Source organism: Vombatus ursinus, unplaced genomic scaffold (genome assembly GCF_900497805.2).
Source record: "Vombatus ursinus unplaced genomic scaffold, bare-nosed wombat genome assembly UNPS02014794.1, whole genome shotgun sequence".
NCBI classification, from domain to species: Eukaryota; Metazoa; Chordata; class Mammalia; order Diprotodontia; family Vombatidae; genus Vombatus; species Vombatus ursinus.
Window position 1 is genome coordinate 29,307,233 of NW_020954572.1, and position 19,704 is coordinate 29,326,936.

Here is a 19,704-nt window from a genome sequence, read left to right on the forward strand (position 1 = left end):
TGCCATTTGCCCTACAATTACTGTCTTTTTTAATTTTTCATTCAGCTGGACTTTCTTTTTCATGCTGGTTCCCTTAATTAGACTGTGAGCTGCTTGAGAGCAGGGGCTGTCCGGTTTTTCTATTTGTATCCATAGCACTTTGCACAATGCTGGTACATAGTAAGCACTTAATTAATGTTTTTCATTCATCCATTTCATTCATTCCCTCTTTCTGTTCTTCCAGTTGTTTTTGCTTATCTTGGCCTGGTCTTAGTCACCCCATTTTATCTTCATCACCTATTTTCTTCCTTTGGCCATCAGGCACTGTTTTTTTTGTTGTGTTTTTAATCCTCAAAGCTTCTATCTTTCGGGAGACTTGAAAATCTTAGCCCTTTGAACGACTCCATTTGATCGCCCTTGAGATAATGATTAAACAGGTAAATGACAGTAAGAAAAAAGGACGAGCTTAAAGATTAAAGAAGCCATGACCCAAGAGACTTGGAATGATATGGGCTACACGTGGTTCTGAGAACAAATCATCTCAGTGCATACCATACTGCACTGGGCTAACCGAGATTAGGGTTCGTCATTTTACAAAATGTCTTCCAAATCAGAGTTATTGTTAAAATTTCATAACAATACTTCCAGAAGAAATGTCCTTGGCAACATAAACTAAAAAATCTTCTCAAAGAATCTTTCCATCTAATTCATGGCAGCTTATGTTGTTGGGATTCACTCTTATTTCTCCTATTCCAATAGTGGGATCTAGAATCTAGGCCAGTCAGTTTAATTACAGTGTGGCTGTCATCTTTTTTTTTTTTAATAGTTCTGAATGGATTTTTACAAACTGGAGCAAGAAATTAAATACCTAACAAATACAAAGAGTTTCCTGGAAAGGCAAAGCAGAGTCTCTTGGTTCAGGGATTTTAAGAGGCCTCAACAGAAGCCAAAACAAAATAGTTTTGATAGACAAACCTTAAAGGGAAGTAGAGATTCAGAGTTTCTCCACTGCTAAAACCAGTGTTAAACACTACTAAAATATCCCTGAAATATTGTAATTAGAACATATTGCAAGTGAAATGGAAAAAAAATAAGGATTTACATTCAATTGAGTATAGAGGAGGAAGGGGGAGTGCTTTCATTTTGGATACAGATTTTAGAACAGGTATGACACAGAAGTCAATTTGGCTTTGGAATTGCTTCCCTTTGCTAGATAATATTCTTTTAGAAAAAAATAATTAATTTGACATTTATTTATAGAATAACAGATACACATAAATTATCCTTTGGTCAAACTTATTCTGTTTTTAGCAGAATCAGGGTAAAAAGTAATAATAGTCTTTATTTTTAAAAAATAATAAATGAACCAAAAGAGACTTACCTTGTTGGATATCTTTCATTTCTAAATGCAAGCTAGATATCAAAATTCCCACAGTCTGAGATCTTTTTCCATCTAGCAGTTTAATGATCTAGAGTTAAAAAAAAAAAAAAGACATGACACTAGTCCAAAAGGTAATACCATCTTTCAATAACCATATAAAGTATGGAAGAGCTAAATGAAGTCTCAAATGATACTAAATGGCACTTTTCTAATTTACTGAATTTCTTTTAATCTCTTTAGAGACTTTAGCCTTGTCACAAATCAATTAAACTTTTCTGTACCTTTTACTGTAAGTGCCCCAAAGTTATGCTTTTCTTAAACACAGCAAACCAAAATTTTACCAAATTATATGTCATGTAGATGACTTCTCACTTCTATATTTACTTCAATGTGAACCAAAGAGAGAAGTACTGTGATATAGGACAGAGTGCTGGACTTGGGGTCAGGAAGACCTGGGTCTGAATCTTGTCTCAGCTGTTTACTGTGTGTTTTTGAGTTAGTCAGTTAACCTCTCTGGGCCTCAATTTTCTCATCTGTAAAATGAAGGGATTCAATCTGCTGACCTTTATGGTTTCTTCAAATTCTAAATCTATGTTCCTTCTATTGTGTTTGTCTTCTTCCATTAGATTGTAAGTTCCTTGAAGGCAAGGACTATCTTTCCTTTATGTATTTGTATCCTGCAGAGCTTAGCTCAGTACCTGGCACACAGTAGGCTCTTGATGAATGTTTATTAACAACTGATTATTGATCCCATGATTCTATACAAGATAGGATTGAGGGTGAGAATAGATCTTAACAGATGACTGAGTTCAAGTTCCTTCTTTTGCAAAATGATGAAATCAAGCTCATGAGATGGTGAATGACTAGCCTAAGGTTGCACAGATAATATAGTTAGATGTGAATCTAGGTCTCCAAATATAGTGCTTTTTTCACTAAATTATGCTGCCCCTCTTATGACTTTACCAGTAATTAAATGGTGTAGGTGCACCCTGTAGCAAGTCAGATTGCAATTCCATGCTTTTTTTCCCAAACAGTGTCATAATTATTTGCTGTGGCCCAAAGTAGCTCTTCATGTGGTGACTAAAATATCTCTCTGTAATTAGCTAGCATAGGTCTTGATTGGCATATACATGTGCACGTGCACATACACACATCTGCCATACTCAAAGCCTTTCCAGCTTGGTAGAACCTGCCAGTTTTCACTCTGTGGGCAAAAGCTTTGAAAATCCACAGTTACTGGAAACATTGGAGTAGGACCTTTGCAGAGGGCCAATAATAGCAAAGAGGGGACAAAATATTCTACGTTCTATGTGATGGACACAAGAAAGAACAATCAGTATACACAAATGATTACTGAAATCTTGAAATATTAATTAAATTTAGTTTTGTGAAATGGTCCTGCCTGATTATTGGTTGGGGCAGGGACTTGAAGATGCTAATAGTCCTTTAAGACAATGCAATTTTTCTCATGGCAATTATTGAACTACCACACAGTGCCCAAAATTCACTTCTGAGGGGAGTTGGAGGAAATGGGTCCCAACTGATTTCACCCACTACAAATTCATGAAGTACATGACTTCACTTGGACCCCTGATGCTATTTTACAATCTTTCTATCCTATGGTTACCAAGTCCTTATCTCATTACAGCTTTCCCCTTTTCTTATTGACTCTTGCCACCACCCCTCTCCCACTTCAGATGACCTGGTATCCCACTTTAATAAGATCTGGTTGAAGTCATTTAGCATGTTTCTTCATCCTTGCTTAAGAATCCATTAAACTGTCACAGTGTTATCATTTATTCTCTTCTCCTTTCTTCCAGTCATAGAAGAAATATCCCTACTATTCACTAAGGCTATATTTTAGCTATATTATCTCATACCCTGTTAGGTAGGCAATATAAACATTAATATCTCCATTTTACAGATGAGAAAACTGAGTTTCACAGAGATTCAAAGACTTGCCTAACATCACACTATCTAGTTAAGTGTCTGAAGCAGGAGCTGACCCCCGACTTTCCTGACTCCAAGTCCAGTGTTTTCTCTACTACACCATATCACCTCTCAGTACATTTGCCTGGTTTGTGATCTACAAAAATATTGGGATAGGATGTGAAAAAAAAATCCTTGTTATTTTCCCTAAGGAAGATTAAGAATCCAAGTAAATCAGGAGGAGTTGCTCCCCATGGCATCAGAATATATTATGCTAAGACCAAGAAATAGCAGTTCAGTGAAAGCCTGGAGGGACCTGGGTGTTAATTCCAGCTCTCATAGTTAGTGATTCTGTGACCTTCAGTAAGTTACTTAATCTCTCTGAGCCTCATTTTCCTCATGTGTAAAACAGGGACAGTACTATTTGCACAACCTAGCTTACAGCATTATTGTGAAGATAATACTTTGTAAAGCTCTATCAATATACACATAAGTCAAGTTAATGTGATATATTGCCTCTGTCTTACTCCCTTCTAGGTTCGTACACTTATATCATTGAATAACATTCAGAGAAACAATGGTTTGGCTAGATGACACAATAAAAGACAAACATTGGTGCCTGTGGAAGTATTCTAAAATATATAACATGTTTGCTAGAGTTTGATAGTAAAGGCTAAAATGTCATACTCTTTTCTAGCATAGTTGTGTCTAAGGCTTTACATATAGCTACTGAATTAAGTGTTAGTGTCTTAAACATTTGCCTTTCCTATTGAACAGCTTCTCCCCAAGTGACTGAGGCCACTATACTATCAATCCTATGTTGTTTGGTCAAGAGGAACAAACCCATTTGTTCAACCATTTTCCCTCCAACAGTGTGTTTCATCACGTAATATGTCAGGAGGTTCATAAAGGAAGAAAGGGAGAGTACTTAGCTGGTCTGGTCTTCCTGAAGACAGGCTAAAAATAAAGGAGTTTGGTACACAAATTACAATAGGAGCAAGTTTCAAACACCTTTACAATGTTACTTGAGTTTCACAGTTTCCATTTACACACACACATACACATACATACACACACACACACATACACACATACACACTCTTCTGGTTAATTTTAGGAAGCTGAAAACTCGGATTAATTTGCTATAAGTACCATGAAGAGCTCAAAAGAAAATGTATATCATCACTAGAGTAGACTTTGAATGAAAATTTAGGGAAAGGGGACTTTGGAAGTCCATTGGCTTCTGTTTCATACTCAGGACAGAAACAGCATATGCAAAATGTCAGGGAGAGAGGGGGCAGTAAACATTATGATAATGCAAAGAACCATAATAACTCATTTCTATAGTGCTTTAAAATTTTAATAATAATTACTAACCTTAACATAGACCCATAATGTTTATAGAACATTTTAGCTATATTATCTCATACCCTGTTAGGTAGGCAATATAAATATTAATATCTCCATTTTACAGATGAGAAAACTGAGTTTCACAGAGATTCAAAGACTTGCCTAACATCACACTAGCTAGTTAAGTGTCTGAAGCAGGAGCTGATCCCCGGCTTTCCTGACTCGAAGTCCAGTGTTCTGTCTACTACACCATATCACCTTTCAGTACACCTGGTATTCTCACAACGACTCTCTGAAGAAGGTAGCAGAACTATGATCTTCCACAGAAATACATAGGTAACCTTCTCCTTACAGATAGCTTGGACTACCTAAGATGGTGACTGAGCATTTGTACCTTTCCCCTCTTTTAGTGAGTTGTGAGAGGAAGCAGTTATAACTTGCACCCTTAGAAACTGTGCTATAACTTGGAATCATGGGGTGTTGTTTTATTTTTTAATTTGTTTATCCAGATTGCTATACTAACTTCCAGCCTTTGCCAAGTTGAAATCTATGATCCTATGATCTTTGGCCTTGCTAAAATTATCAACTGCTATCTAATGCAGTGGTTCTTCTTGAGAAAGTGATAGCAAACTCTGAAACTAGGGAAGCTCATTCTATTCCTTTAGAGAGGCAATACTAGGTGACGGAAAGAACTTTGAATCCTGATTCTAACACATACCATGGAGCAAAAATGAAATAATTTAATCTTACTAAAACTCAATTTCCCCATCTATAAAATGGGGATAATAATGCTTGTATTGTCTAACAAGATTTGTGTGAAGAAGTTTCTTTATTCCTCCCAGAATTAAGTCATTGCTATTATTGCCTCCCAGGTTTGCCTCTAATTCTTCGCCTGACTAATCCTTCAAATCACTCTGTGCCTTAATTTCCTTATCTGTAATTCAGTGATAATAGTAACTTTTTTTCAACCTCACACTACCTTATGGAAATATACGAAGAACTCACAAGATGATATATTCAATAATAATATTAGCTAGCATTTGTATGGCATTTAAAGGTTTGAAAAGCAATATACATATATATATACGTACACACACATATATCATGCAATTCTCACAACAAGGTAAGTTTTGTTAGTATGCCCATTTTAAAGATGAAGGAATTAGGTCTGAAAGAAATTAAGTAACTTGCCCAGGGTTACAAAGCTAGTAAATATTTAAGGCAGGATTTGAACTCAGGTCCTTTTTTGGGACTCTAAATCCAGCGTCCCATTCACCTATATGCCAATTCTTCTGGGTTCTTTAGAAAAATTTAATATTACATCAGTATACAAGATAATTAATGACAAATAGTTATGCTGATTCATTTCTTATTTGGCATTTCTACCAAATAGCCAGGTTTTTTGCCATCATCATGGTAGTTGTAAGAGTAAGGAGAAGCTGATCTGGTATATGTTTAGGCTTCTCTGGGAAAATGTTGGCTTCTTCCTTGTAATATGAGGATGACAAACAAATTACAAGGAAAATTCATGAGTGAATGGGGAGTAAAAAGGATAGAGGAAATATATATTTTAAAACATACACTTTAATCAAGTCCAGATATATAAAGTAACTCAGAGAACACATGCCAAGGAAAAAGACATTCTAGACTAATAAGGAGGCCAAATATTTGATCAATGGGGCAACAGATTAGTAAGGTATCTGTCTGGTCAGTGCCTTTCGGATGTGTCCAGAGGTTTCTGGAATTTGGGTAGATTATCTGTGTGAGCCCCTTTGGTCTTATTTCTAAGGAAATTTGATCAAGTTTAATTATGATTATAGCTGAAACAACAACTGGAATAAACAAGGATATTTATTTGAACTAAGTTTTGAAATTACTGGACTAAGTAGATTGGCATGGGGAGTGACAACCAAAACCAATAGAGTAAAGCCAGGCAAAGGCAATTTGGGCCAAAGAGAAGGAAGAAAGATTCTCACAAGTGAGCTTGCTGTGAGTAGGAAGGAATTTCCTAAGGGAAGTAATAAAAGCCTTTTTGATTGATATAAAAAAGATGCCAGAAATCATTTTTAAGATTTAGATAAATATTCAGGGAGAAGAATTTAGCATGCTTGGTAAAGATGAGTAGTTATTATGTTGTTGGAACATCTATCAAAATGCAAAGCTATACTCTTATAGTACAACAATATTCCTTTGCATGTAAGTACCACAATTTGTTTAATCACTTTCCAAATCATGAACATCCATTTTATTTCTATTATAAGTGCTGCTAGAACTTTAATGGTGTGAATAGGACATTTCTTTCTTTCTTTCTTTCTTTTTTAAATCATTGACAATCCTGGGGTATACATCTCACAGTGGAATCTCTGGGTCAAAAGATAAGGACATTTTAAATTATTTTTTAAGCATCATTCCAATTTGTTTTCTAAAATATTCAGACCACTCCACAGCTCTATCAGCATTATATTGGTGTGTCTGTCTTTCCATAACCTATTCAACACTGGCTATTTTATTCTTTTGTTATCATTGCCAATTTGCTGAGTGTGGAATGAAATCTCCAAATTGGTTCGATTTGCATTTCTCTTATTAGTGATTTAGAACAATTTGTTATATCATTGCTATTAGTTCATAAATCTTTTGAAAATTTTATCTCCTTTGATCACATTTTTGGAGAATGATTTTTGGTCTTACTTTTGTGTTAGTTTCAAATATAACTTGAGTATCAAACTTTTGAAATATCCACTGCAAAGACTTTTCTCCCAATTGACAATTTCCTTTTTAAAAATTATAGTTGTACTGAATTTGCTCATGCAAAAGTGTTTTGATTTTATGCAATAAAAATTATCCATTTTGTCTTTTGTGATCATTTTTATCCCTTATTTGACAAAGAATTCTCTACCTAACCATGGGTGTGAAAAACACCTAATTTAGTACATTAAAATTTGGTAATTTAAATAAAATGTGATAATTTAAAATTTGATACTTTAAGATTTTCCTTTAAAATTTTCTTACACTATAATTTTTGATATGCAGGTCACTTACATCTTTTGATCTTAATGCTGTATATATTGTAAAATATCATTGTAAATCTAATTTTTTCCAAACTATTTTCCAGGTTTCCCAGCAACTTTAATCAAGTGGAAAACTACATAATTCTGTCCAAATTCCATTACTTGAGATCACTTATACTATGAGAAATGCAAAACTATACAACTCTGAGATAGCATCTTATACCTAGCAAATTAAAAAAGATGACATAAGATAGAAATAGTTAATGTTGGATTGATTTTTGGAAAAACAGGCATACAATACATTATTGATAGAGCTTTGAATTGATCTAGCTAAAGCAAATTGGAATGATATTAAAAAGTGATTTAAATGACTCAGAGATTCCATAGTTAGGGATATTCCCCAGGGAGGTCAATGGTAAAACAACAACAAAAAAACAAAAACAAAAAGCAGAAAGATCTCACATATATCAAAATATCCATAGCAACACTTTTTTTGTGGTAGCAAAGGACTGAAAATAATGTAGGTACCTCCTGATTAAAGAATGACTAAACAAATTGTGGTACATGAACATAATTGGATATTGCTAAGAAATGGTGAATATAAAACATTCAGGGAAACATGAGAAGACATACAAATTGACAAAAAGTAAGCAGAATCAGGAAAATATTATACACAATTACTACAACAACATAAACTGAAAGGATAATAAAAGGAAACTGAATGGTGTAGAATTAATATGACTTGGCTTAGCTCCAGAGCAGGGTGGGGAAAACGGACCTCTTTCCCTCCACTGAAGAGTTAAGGGATTATGGCCCTGGAATGTTGTATGTATAGTCAAATCTGGTCAATGTATTACTTGGTTTTCCTGTACTTTTTTTCCCTTTTAAATGTTTGTTACAAGCAAAGCATCACAGGAGAGAATCAAGGCGGAGGTTGCGAGGTGGGGGATGGGAGGGGGTGAATTGGGAGACAGTAGTATATTCAGGAACGAATGTAACCAAAAAAAGACATCAATATATTTTTTAATGTATTTGCTTATTTGATGAGGTTGCTAGTCTAATAAATCAGGGGGATTCCTTAGATAAAGTATGCTAGGCATTTGACAAAGTCTCTTATGATATCTTTTTGGCAAAGATTTTGATATGTAAGCTGGAACACAGTAGAGTCAGGACTTACTGTAAAACTGGTTGAAAAACCACACCTCAAAAGTAAAGATTAGGGGCAGCTAGGTGGTGCAGTGGATAGAGCATTGGCCCTGGATTCAGGAGGACCTGAGTTCAAATCCGGCCTGAGACATATAACACTTACTAGCTGTGTGACCCTGGGTAAGTCACTTAACCCCATTGCCTAGCCCCCAACCCCCTAAAAAAGTAAAGATTAAATAGATTCAGGTGAATATGAAGGATAGTGGGTTTTTTTTTAATAGTGTCACATGGTTCTGTCTTTGACCTTGTTTGTACAAATACTTTTATCCGTGTCTTGCATTAAATCCTAGCTATAGCACTAATCCTAGGTACTGAAGTATTAACTTAATAGATCTATCATCAGACTACATGTTACGATATACAATTAGCATTTTTCATACATTTAGTTTTTCCAGTATGGATTGTTAATGTTTATCTTTTTTTGAGTAATTATAGATCTCATTGAAAACATTAGAAGAAAGATGTCAGGTAGTACTATATTTTGGAAAACCAAGCACTATGCTATTAATTATCCCAAGTTGCTTCTCAACTCCAAACGTCATCTTTAAAAAATAAAAAACACCTATATGCTCTGAGTAATATTGTATAGTTTTAAATCTTGTAATACCAAAACTTCCCCATTCCCACCTTTGCCCAAAGTAGTAAGTAATCCAAAAGGAAATGGAGAGATACACAACAGGTTTATAAATAGCCTGCAACATACTTCCAACAATGTAAGGAGTGCCATAAAGGATATCAGTCAGCAAATATAGGGTAATAGAAAAAGGAGGGGAGGGAGCAGATATGTAGCAAGTGATAACAAGTGGACCGCTTAAGTGCTGTACTGGTACCAATTGAACATGAAAAGATCGAAGGGAAGGACTCCAACACATCAGGTTAATCTATGGAGGATTTATCAAAGAACATGTGATTTATCAATAATCACATAGGATGAGAAGTTATGAACAGTATGTGATTTTCACTGATGAAAGGAATACCTGTATCTAGATTCTAAGGCATGACATCTATTGAAGTATTAAGTATATGAATGAAGGTAGAGATCATACAATTATCAAATTTGCAGATGTTACAAAGTTTGAAAGGGATGGGCAATATTCTAAATGACAAAATTAGGTTCTAAAATATATACAAGAACCTAGAATAATGGACCAAATGCAGTAATGAAAAAAAAAAAGAGAACAGAATAGGGACATATGTAAAGTACTTGATTTTTTTTTAAATTTTGTTTTAGAGCATTCAGCTTTAAATCACTTTGACCTCTTTTTCTGATTTGAGAAATGCTTGGCAGTATCCGCTGATAGACAGGGATCTCCGGAATGTCAGGAGACCTGCGTTTTATTCCCAGGCTCTTGTGATATTTAGAGACTAAGGTCCCTGAAAAATACCAGACTACCTATGAACAAGTTGGTTCAAAAACATACAACGGCATAGAATTTTCTTAGGGAATAGCAGAATTTTAGAACTGGAAGGGAAATTAAGAGATCTTAGAGCCACACCACCTCACTGAACCAATGAGGAAAAAAAGGCCCAGAAAGGTTATGACTTGTCTACGGTCACACAGCTAGTCAGAGCTGACTGGTTCTCAATCCAGCATTCCTTTCCAAGGTCTCATTTGCTGAGTGGTATTCAGGATAAACCCTTCAGAACAAATAATCACACTCTAAGACTAACAAAAACCTCATTCATGAAAATGAACTCTGTTGCTCTTTTTCCAACACTTCAAACTCTGCGTGTTTATTCCCTTAAATCTTGAAACCCTATATTTAACAGTATCATACAACCACATAAAATGTGATGTGATATGAATTTTGGAATCATAAGCCCAGTGACACAGGACAGTTTAGAAACACTTGCAGAGGACACACAATAGTTGAAAGAATTATATGATCTTAGATCTCAGGTTGGAAGGTATCTTGAAGGCCATCTAATCCAAACCACTCGTTTTACTGATGAAGACAATGAAGCCCTGAGATGTTAAATGACATGTTCGACATCACAGAGGTAATAAGAAGCAGAGGCTGAATTCAGAGGTCAGATTTGAACCAATGGTCTCTGACTTCAGATACCATATCAGCATCAATCTGGATCCCTCCCCTCCCCCAAGAGATGGTAGGAAAATGCTCTAAGAAGGACATGATTCTTTTACTATTTCTTCAGTTCTCAGCATTTGAGATTAAGAGATTAAAGATGCAGACAGGGAAGGAGAAATGGTTAAATGCCACTAGAGAATATTATATCTCCAGTCTCCAGACAGGAGAACCACTGCAGGGCAACATCCATGAGGATATGTCTCATTACTCCAAAGGATTCCATGACCTCTCTGTGTGACAAGATGACAGGAAAAAAATCTATTCATTACTTTTATTTCTAAGCAAAAATATTCAGATCTCCCTTATCTATAAAATATCTCATCAACAGCACAAAGATAATTCTACGCAAGAGATTTTGAATTTGAAAGAAGACACTATCTAATGGACATCCTAGATATCACCTAATTAAATATTATTCAACCAGAGAGGTTAAGTGATTATCTTAGGGTTATGCAGGGAATAAGTAATACAATTAAGTCTCAAAATCTGGTGCCCAAAATCTTATCCCCATATGAATTCAGAAGCACTCTCTAAATCACATTGGTATCATACCAGGTGAACATGGCAGAAAAGGAAAAGACCTCTGTTTTCATTTATTCTTTTACCCTATGTGGGCTTTGGGGTAAGAATTCTGGTATACATCTAGACACCAGCACTTCTTAGAAACGGAGTTTTGAGGTGGTGAAAAATGCTAAAACATCACTCCTTAAGGCAAGATAGCTGATGAACAAGGAAAGCAACCCAAATCATTCAATCACACTATTTCAAAAGTTAATGTGGAATTGTTACACAGAGAAAATATCAAGAAATCCCTTCAAAGTATACATCAGAATACTAATAATAACTCAAAACATTTCATTAAATGTTTTGTAGTCCTATAAAAGGCCCATTTCCTCTTTCCCTTCCAACCCACAAAGAGAACATGGAGAAAGTAGATGGTGGTGAGCTAAAGAGTTGGGGGAAGGGCCTGATTGGGATTTTGCACAATTTTGCATAAGAGACCTAGCATTTACACTGAAATCACCAATGCACCTAACCTGTCCAAATAATGTCACATAATCATAGAATCCTGAGGTTAGTGTGAAACTTGAGAAGTCTAATACTCTAATATACCCATCTTTAGACAAAACAACAAACTCAGATATACTAAAAAAATCTTCTTTGAGAAAGGTAGATTTATCAGTTTTTTTTAAATTATAAAGGATGTATATTATATATTCAAAATTATTTTTCTACCATAAAACCAAAATTATTTCTACAAGCAATTAATCACAGCAGTGAAAGAGAGCTGGATTTAGAGCCTAAGGACCTGGATTTAAATCCTGTCACTACTTAACTATTTGGGCAAATTACTTCACTTCCCTTGGCCTCAGTTTCCTCATATGTAAAATGAAGGAGTCAGACTGTATGACTTCTAAGGTCTCTTCCAGATCTACACCTCTCCTTCTGTGATGTATAGTCACTACCCCACTAAATAACAGTCTAACATAGATTTCAAGGTTGTGCATATGTGTGTGCGCGCATGTGTGTAGAAAAATGCTTTGTTTTATATCATGTCCTGAAAAAGTCAGGGTTTTTTTTGGGGGGGGGGGGTGTTAAAAAGCTCCTAGTTTATCTTGGTCATATCTGGAGTCTGCTGAACTTGGCAGCATATTAACTTCTCCCAGGTACAATTACAGTCTGGAAGAGAGTGCAATTTGTACAGCATTCCTCTGACCTAAAAGCTGACCTTGTTTCAGGGGTAAATTTGCAGGTTGCATTAAACCCTATTAGACATGCCTAGTTTAAAAGCAAACCCTTTCCAGACTCCTACCTCATGCCAGCTAAAGGACATGTCAAACATGTGCATTCATCCATTGCCCAAGCAACTGTTGCAGTGCTCTTCAGAAAGGGGAAAATTAGGCCCTTGCCTGGATCCTCTGAGCCAACACCTTATTAAAGGTGTCCACAGTGTTACCATTTCTCACAGATACACTTTAGTTTTGGGTGGTTTTTTTTGGTAAAAAAATGGAATTTTAAATGATAGAAATTAAGATGGAAATGGGAAAGTATATTTACTTTCCTGGAAAAATTACACATTTTCCACTCAGTTAGGTGAGGGTTGCCAGGCAGGGCAAGTTTGAAAGACCAGTGAAAGCTTCACGTCCACAGACACCTTGCAACTTTCTGGATTAACTTGGCAGGCAAATAAAGAACTAAATAAAAATAAATGTCTCTGACTAGAATGCTGAGAGCAGTCCTGGCAGAATGAATGAGATTCTGTTATGAAATCAGCATGAATGTAGAAACTTTTCTCTTTTAGATAGTATTCTCTAACTTAGAGGCAGTAGAGGATCCATTTTTTAATTTCTCTGCTCCAATCACCCAGCCCTATACAACACTCAGAGTCAATTTTTTGTTTGATATAAGTATGTACCCTGTTCTTGGACATAACCCTAACATTTTTATTTCCTAATTTCAGATGCAGAGTTTCTAGAACCCATGTGTTTTCTTTATATCTTATGTCCTTATGCGATAGGAAAGAGGGTGAGAGGTACATAACGGGCAGAGACTCAACTTCAGAGCCAAGAAGTCTTGGGGTCAAATCTCACTTTTGACACAAACCAATTCTGTGGCCCCAGGAAAGTTACTTAACTTCTCAGTGAAGAAAAGGTAACAATCCACTTTGGTAAAAGGAATTCTCTCATTTGAGAATTCTTTTCAGTGAAATCACAGGTTGAGACATTATCATTATCTCTTTTTTAAAACTCCAGATAACATTATTTTAAATATGAAAATGTTCCTGTTTGTTTATTTAGTTCATAATTTTTTTAAAAAATTTAAAATTTTGAGTTCTTTCTCTTCCTAAGGCCCTGGTTGAGATACTAGTGATATAGAGGCAGATGACAGGGACCTTCTCTTCAAGGAGCTTAAAGCCTAACACCACCAAACATGGGGACACAAGGTAACAAGCCATTAGTAAACATTTACCAAATGCCAGGCAAAATTCAATATTTTTATATTGATGTATATATTAAAAGTTTTATTCATTTATTTACTTGTTTGTTTGTATCTCTTCTTAACAAACCTCCATTTACAAGGGGGCATTTGGGTAAAACAGAAAAAAGAAAGTGGAGTGCACAGAATTTGTCTTTTAAAAAAAAAATCAGCCAGGGAATGCTAGGGTAAAATTTTCAACTCAATGGAATCCAAATTCAATTATCTAGGACGGAGATCTTATTTCATAGTGAGATTATACATACATACATATATGTGGACATACACACACATATACATATATAGTATATGTTAGAAAACTAAATGTTTACTGTAGAAAAAGATGACAACAGCAAGTCAGCAAAAGAGTAAAATCTTAAACAAAATTAATTCCATCTTCGTGTTTATAAGTTATGAAACACCTATTTATTCTTCATATCTGTATATACTAAAATTCTGTGACCTAGAAATGGTTATTATTGTACAGCCTTTCCATTAATGTTTCCTCATCCCACCTCCCTCCTTGCCACCTACAGCACAGCAGATAGATGTGGCTGGTTCAGTCCTTAAATTTCTAGATTCCTTTTCTTCTTCTAAAGGGACTAAAGAGCTTTCATGATGAGTCTCTCATTTATCTTTAAGACATCCACATGAAGTAGTGAAAAACAGGTGGCACAAACCCCTTGTTAATCAGTGAGAAAATGAGGGAAAAAGAGGCTTCATGACATAACACCTAAATCCATGATCATGCTGAGACCAGAATCTCTGTCTTCTCATTCCCCAGCCCACTGCTCTAACAGGGTAGCCTCATGGAGTATCTGGGAAGGTGAAATGACTGCATTGATGATTAACCTCAGACACTGCTGTCACCATAAAGGGTAGATGAAGTTTATTGGGATCAGAGATAAGTTTCCTCTAAGGATGAAATCAGAAGGCAACCAGCCTTTGAGTTCTTTGGAATGTTGAAGGTTCTCCCATGCTTGATCCTTATCCTCATTTATCAACTCCCATTCACACATCCCAGATTAAAAAATATAGACATTTTTCCCTTCACCAAAGATGAGTTCAGAAAATATAGCAAGCATTTCCCTATGGCATAGGTGTTGCTGGCAAGGAATGCATAAGATGGGACATGGGAATGGGGTGTGGTAGTTGCTAGCATTCAGGCTTTGCATGCCAGACTATAAGAGGAGGCAAGAGACAGAAGCAAAGCTGTGTGACTGTGGTTATTCCTGTCCCTCCCTGCCATTCCCAGTGTTCCAGTGGTTGGAGATGGAGCAGGTAAGTGACGGTTCTTCCTTGCCAATGCCAGGTGCCAAGTACCAACTGGCAGAGGGCATTAGAGGACCAGACCTAGCAGCCAGATTGCTGTCTCTTCTCAACTAGAGCAAGCACGTAGCTGGGAAAACAAATTGGTTTTTGGCCTGAAGCCAACAATACAAGTGTTGACTCAGACCCTTGTTCCTCTGATTCTCCACCCGGCACTCCTCATCTGTCTCATAGCTCACATCAAGTGGTGGCTGATTGGCTGGCACTGTTGTATTGCATTATGAAATGTCTTCTGACTCGGTGCAAACAAGCTCTCTCTGCTTGTGGTCAGTTTAGCCCAGTATACTTCTGGGCAGAGGCCTCTGTCAGTTTGCCTGATGCTGCCATTAAAATGAGCTTTCCTCACGCAGCCTGATAATCCATCCCATTAAACGTTACAAGGCAAACTAAGCTTCACTGTTCTGTCAAACTGTTAGGTTTGAATCTCTTCCAAAGCCTTATTTTGGGGACACATAAAATTGCCCAGTTGAAGTTTACTTGAGCATTTTAGGATCCCAACCAAGAAATGTGAAAAAGCGAATTGTCATCCTGTTATGTGTCAAGAAACATACTTGGCACTCTACCTTCTACCCTGTCAGGACAGAAAAGCCCTTTTATTGCTTTTCAGGCTAATGAATATAGTAGGTAAGCATCTGCAGAGAAGGGTAGAGCAGGTGAGGGCTGGAAGGAAGGTATAGGAGTCCATCTTGGGGTTTTAAGGGCTTTTTTGTCATGTAGAAAGCAAATTGCCCAACAAAGCTTCATCCAGTTTCCCATCTAATGTGAGTCCTAGAGCTACAAAGAACCTTGAGACATCATCCCAATCATTTCTCTACTTTCAGGAAGGACTACATTTAGCCATCCCAGGAAGATGGGAGACTTTCTGGTTAAATCATTTTGGAGTCCAAAGCTGCTGTACTTTCAGAGAACAAACACTAAAACATGCCTTTAAAACTTCTGAAGCCATAAACAGTATAACAAATAAACAAGTATGACAAAGCCTGAAGGAAAGAGAAATAGGCAAGGAAAAATGAGAAAGGGGAACAGAAGCCTATATGAAGTGGGAAGGGACATTTCTGGCAAAAGTCAATAATGTCAACAGTCCCTGCTTAATCTAAGCATTTGCCATTGGGGTATGGGAATAAGGGGTTTTAAAAAAGGACTCTTTTTGGGGACATGAGGGGCAAATAATGAGTTCAATAATATCAAGGTCCTCAAGAGGACAGGATTATGCAATTGCAGGTGATCTCCTAGAAACAACACAATAGCCCTCACCATTACAAAATTTTTTGAACTCAGGGATTCTTAACCTTTTTTGTGTGTTCTGGACCCTTTTGGCAGTCTGGTGAAACTTGAGGACCCCTTTTTTGAATAATATTTTTAAATAATTGAAAGAAATACCAAATTTTAGTTAGAGATCAGTGAAAAAAAAGATCTAATTTTTTCCCATTCAAGTTCATGTTCCTCCTTAAAACTAGACACAGATCCCATGTTTGGGGTGGGGGTGGGTGGGTGTGTCCTTGACCCCAGTTTAAGAACCTCTGTTTTAACCACTCATCCATTTCAGTTTTATTTTCTCTTATTCAGTTCCCGAATTAATGGATAGATGCTCATCATCCACTGGGCATAAATCCTACTCTCTATCCCCCAAAGTAGGGAAGCAAAAGATATCACAGAATTATCTTGGACTCTGAGTTTTATCTTCACTTATGTTTCTGGGGACCCTCTCCCTAGTCTGCCTACCATGAATATTAGAAGGGATAGGATGAACGAATAAGTTGTGGTATATGAATGAAATGGAATACTATTGTTCCACAAAAAAATGATGAGCAGGTAGATTTCAGAAAAACCTGGAAAGACTTACATGAACTAATGCTGAGTGAAGTGAGCAGAACCAGGAGAATGTTGAACACAGCAACAGTAATATTGTGCAATGACCAACTTTGCAATGATCTAAGACAATTCCAAAAGACTCATGATGAAAAATGCTATCCACATCCAGAGAAAGAACCATGGAGTCTGAATGCAAACTGAAGCATACTATTTTCTCTTTTTTTTCTTTCTTGCAGTTTTTTCATCTTCTTCTGATTCTTCTTTTACAACATGACTAATATGGAAAAATGTTTTTAAAAAAATAAATAGAAGGATAGGAATAGGATAGGGACTAGAACCATGATTTCATTGATATAAGGAATTCTTAGGTGAGAAACTCATTTAATCATGACTACCTATCATCACTCATCATTCATCATCACCACAATAATAGCTAGTATTTATATCTTACTTTAAGGTCTGTAAAATACTTTACAAATTTTATCTCATTTTATCTTCACAACAACTCTGGGAGGTAGGTACTATTATTATCTCTTCTTTACAAATGAAGAAACTGAGGAAGGCAGATATTAAGTAGCTTGCCCTGGGCCACATAGCTGGTAAGTGACCAAGGCCAGAAAGGGGAGTTTAAGAGGTGTTTAGAGTACTGAGAAGGTAAGTGACTCACCCAAGGTTGCATAGCCAATATGTATGAGAGGTAAGACTCGAACCCAGGTTTTCCTCAATTCAAGGTTGACTGATTATGCTTTGTGTTGCTTCTCTATACATAGCAGACTTAGGTACACTTACTAAATGTTTGCTGAATTTCATGAATTGAATTTGAATTCCTACCTAGCAGGAAACACTCTTATACGAGCATTTAATGAAAATTTTAGAAAGAAGAAAAAAGAGATATGGTCAGTAATTTATACTATCTGTCCTTCCTACCTTATCTATATAATTCTGCATTTAAAATACAGATGTGAAGAATGGTCCTACCTAAATCCTTGACGCTTCAAATAGGGTTGTCTTTATAAAAATCAGCATGCACGTTAAACTTTCAGGAACATATGCTAATAATTACTCAAAGCTGGTTAGAGATAATGGGCAACAGAAAAGTTATTATCTTCAATGTCATCCTATGTCTTTGATATGATAATCATGGCATTCAAGGACTCAGAAATGATGGATGGACTTTGATTTAGATTGTACACATGATGCAAATTACCTGGCATTTTCCCATTCACTTTTGGAAGGTAGAAAGTGAGTGATGCTGAGCACTGTTTTCTACAGGGCCAGCCGGGAGCCAATGGACCTCAAAGTATAGGAAACAAATTCTAACAGGAAAGACTTCTCAATATAATTATAATGGAGATTATGGTTTGCCTTTCTCTCCAGATGAATTCAAAGGGCATCCATCACCCATATGGGCCTGGCAAATGGTCTTGAAAAATCATCAGCACCCGTATAAAGTTCAATTTGGCCCCTGATACTTACAGTGTTCCCAAATTCCTGTTCACTAAAGTCATTCTCTATGTACTCCTCACTTTCCAACTATCTTCTGCTCCCTAGGCTAGCAGAACCCACCAATCAATGAATAAATATTTATTAATTGTTGACTATGTACCAGGCATTATATTTAGTACTGGTGATATAAAAACAAAACAAAAGACATACACCCCCCCCCCCAAACTCCACACATCCACTTACCCCAAAATACTCCCAATGCTCAGGGAGCTTACATTCTAATAGGGAAGAAAACACATACAAACCAGTACATACAAGATGAATACAGGGTAAACAAATAGTAGCTTTAAAGAGGAAGACAGTGAAAAAACAATCCTTAAAGGCAAGAAGCAGCTTCCTCAGCTAAACCCTAAAGTCCCTTTCCTAAAGGGTTTCTTTCTTTATTCTGTTTCAATACTGATGGGTTCAATTCATGACTGAAATGGGTGGCCTGCCTTGGGACCGATTGCTCAGGTGGACTAGTAACATGTCAACAATAGGAATTAAGAGCCCCGAGGCTTTGGGGTCAGTACAAATCCATTTTGAAGCACACAAATCTTTTCTTTCTGCTAACAGTCAGCAAACTACAAAAGTAGAAAGTAACTATACTTTCAGTCTCAATGACATTATTAAATGAAGAGGCTTAACTCATGGATTCTTAACCTCTTTTTTGCTGTCATGGAGAAGCCATGGAGAAGCTTGCTTTTGGCAGCCTGGAGAAGCCTACAAACCTCTTCTTAGAACACTGTTTTTTTTGCCTACATTCATAACTGAAGGAAATACTAAACTTCAGGTAGAGGTAGAAAGAAAGAAAGAAAGAGAGAGAGAGAGAGGGGAAGGAAGGAAGGAAGATGTGTATATGTACATATGTGTGCATATATATATATAGATATATATAGATATGATTTTTTCACATCCAAGTTCACAGACTATGAAGTCTATCCACAGATCCATGAACTATAGGTTACACATGTGGCTGAAATGTTTTCAGGAAAATGTACTTTAGAGCAAGGTTTTTTGGGAAGTATTTATTGAAATGAAAATAAATGTTTAAAAAGAAAAAAGAAAAGATAGGGGTTTCAGGGATGTCATTTCCATTTACAAATCATAGTATTTCGTGGTAGTAATTAATTCAATAGAATTAGCATCCTTTTAATCT

General features: G+C 36.3%; 1 protein-coding gene across 4 annotated transcripts in view; it reads right to left on the reverse strand.

Annotated features, from left to right (window-relative positions):
• The window catches only part of FMN1 (formin 1), a 490,990-nt gene that overhangs the window by 159,232 nt on the left and 312,054 nt on the right, over positions 1-19,704 (reverse strand). For all 4 annotated transcript variants that reach the window (XM_027869857.1, XM_027869856.1, XM_027869859.1 and 1 more), the window contains one exon: positions 1,361-1,448. In XM_027869857.1, coding sequence (XP_027725658.1) covers positions 1,361-1,448 — 88 coding nt within the window. The remainder of the gene's footprint in view (positions 1-1,360; positions 1,449-19,704) is intronic.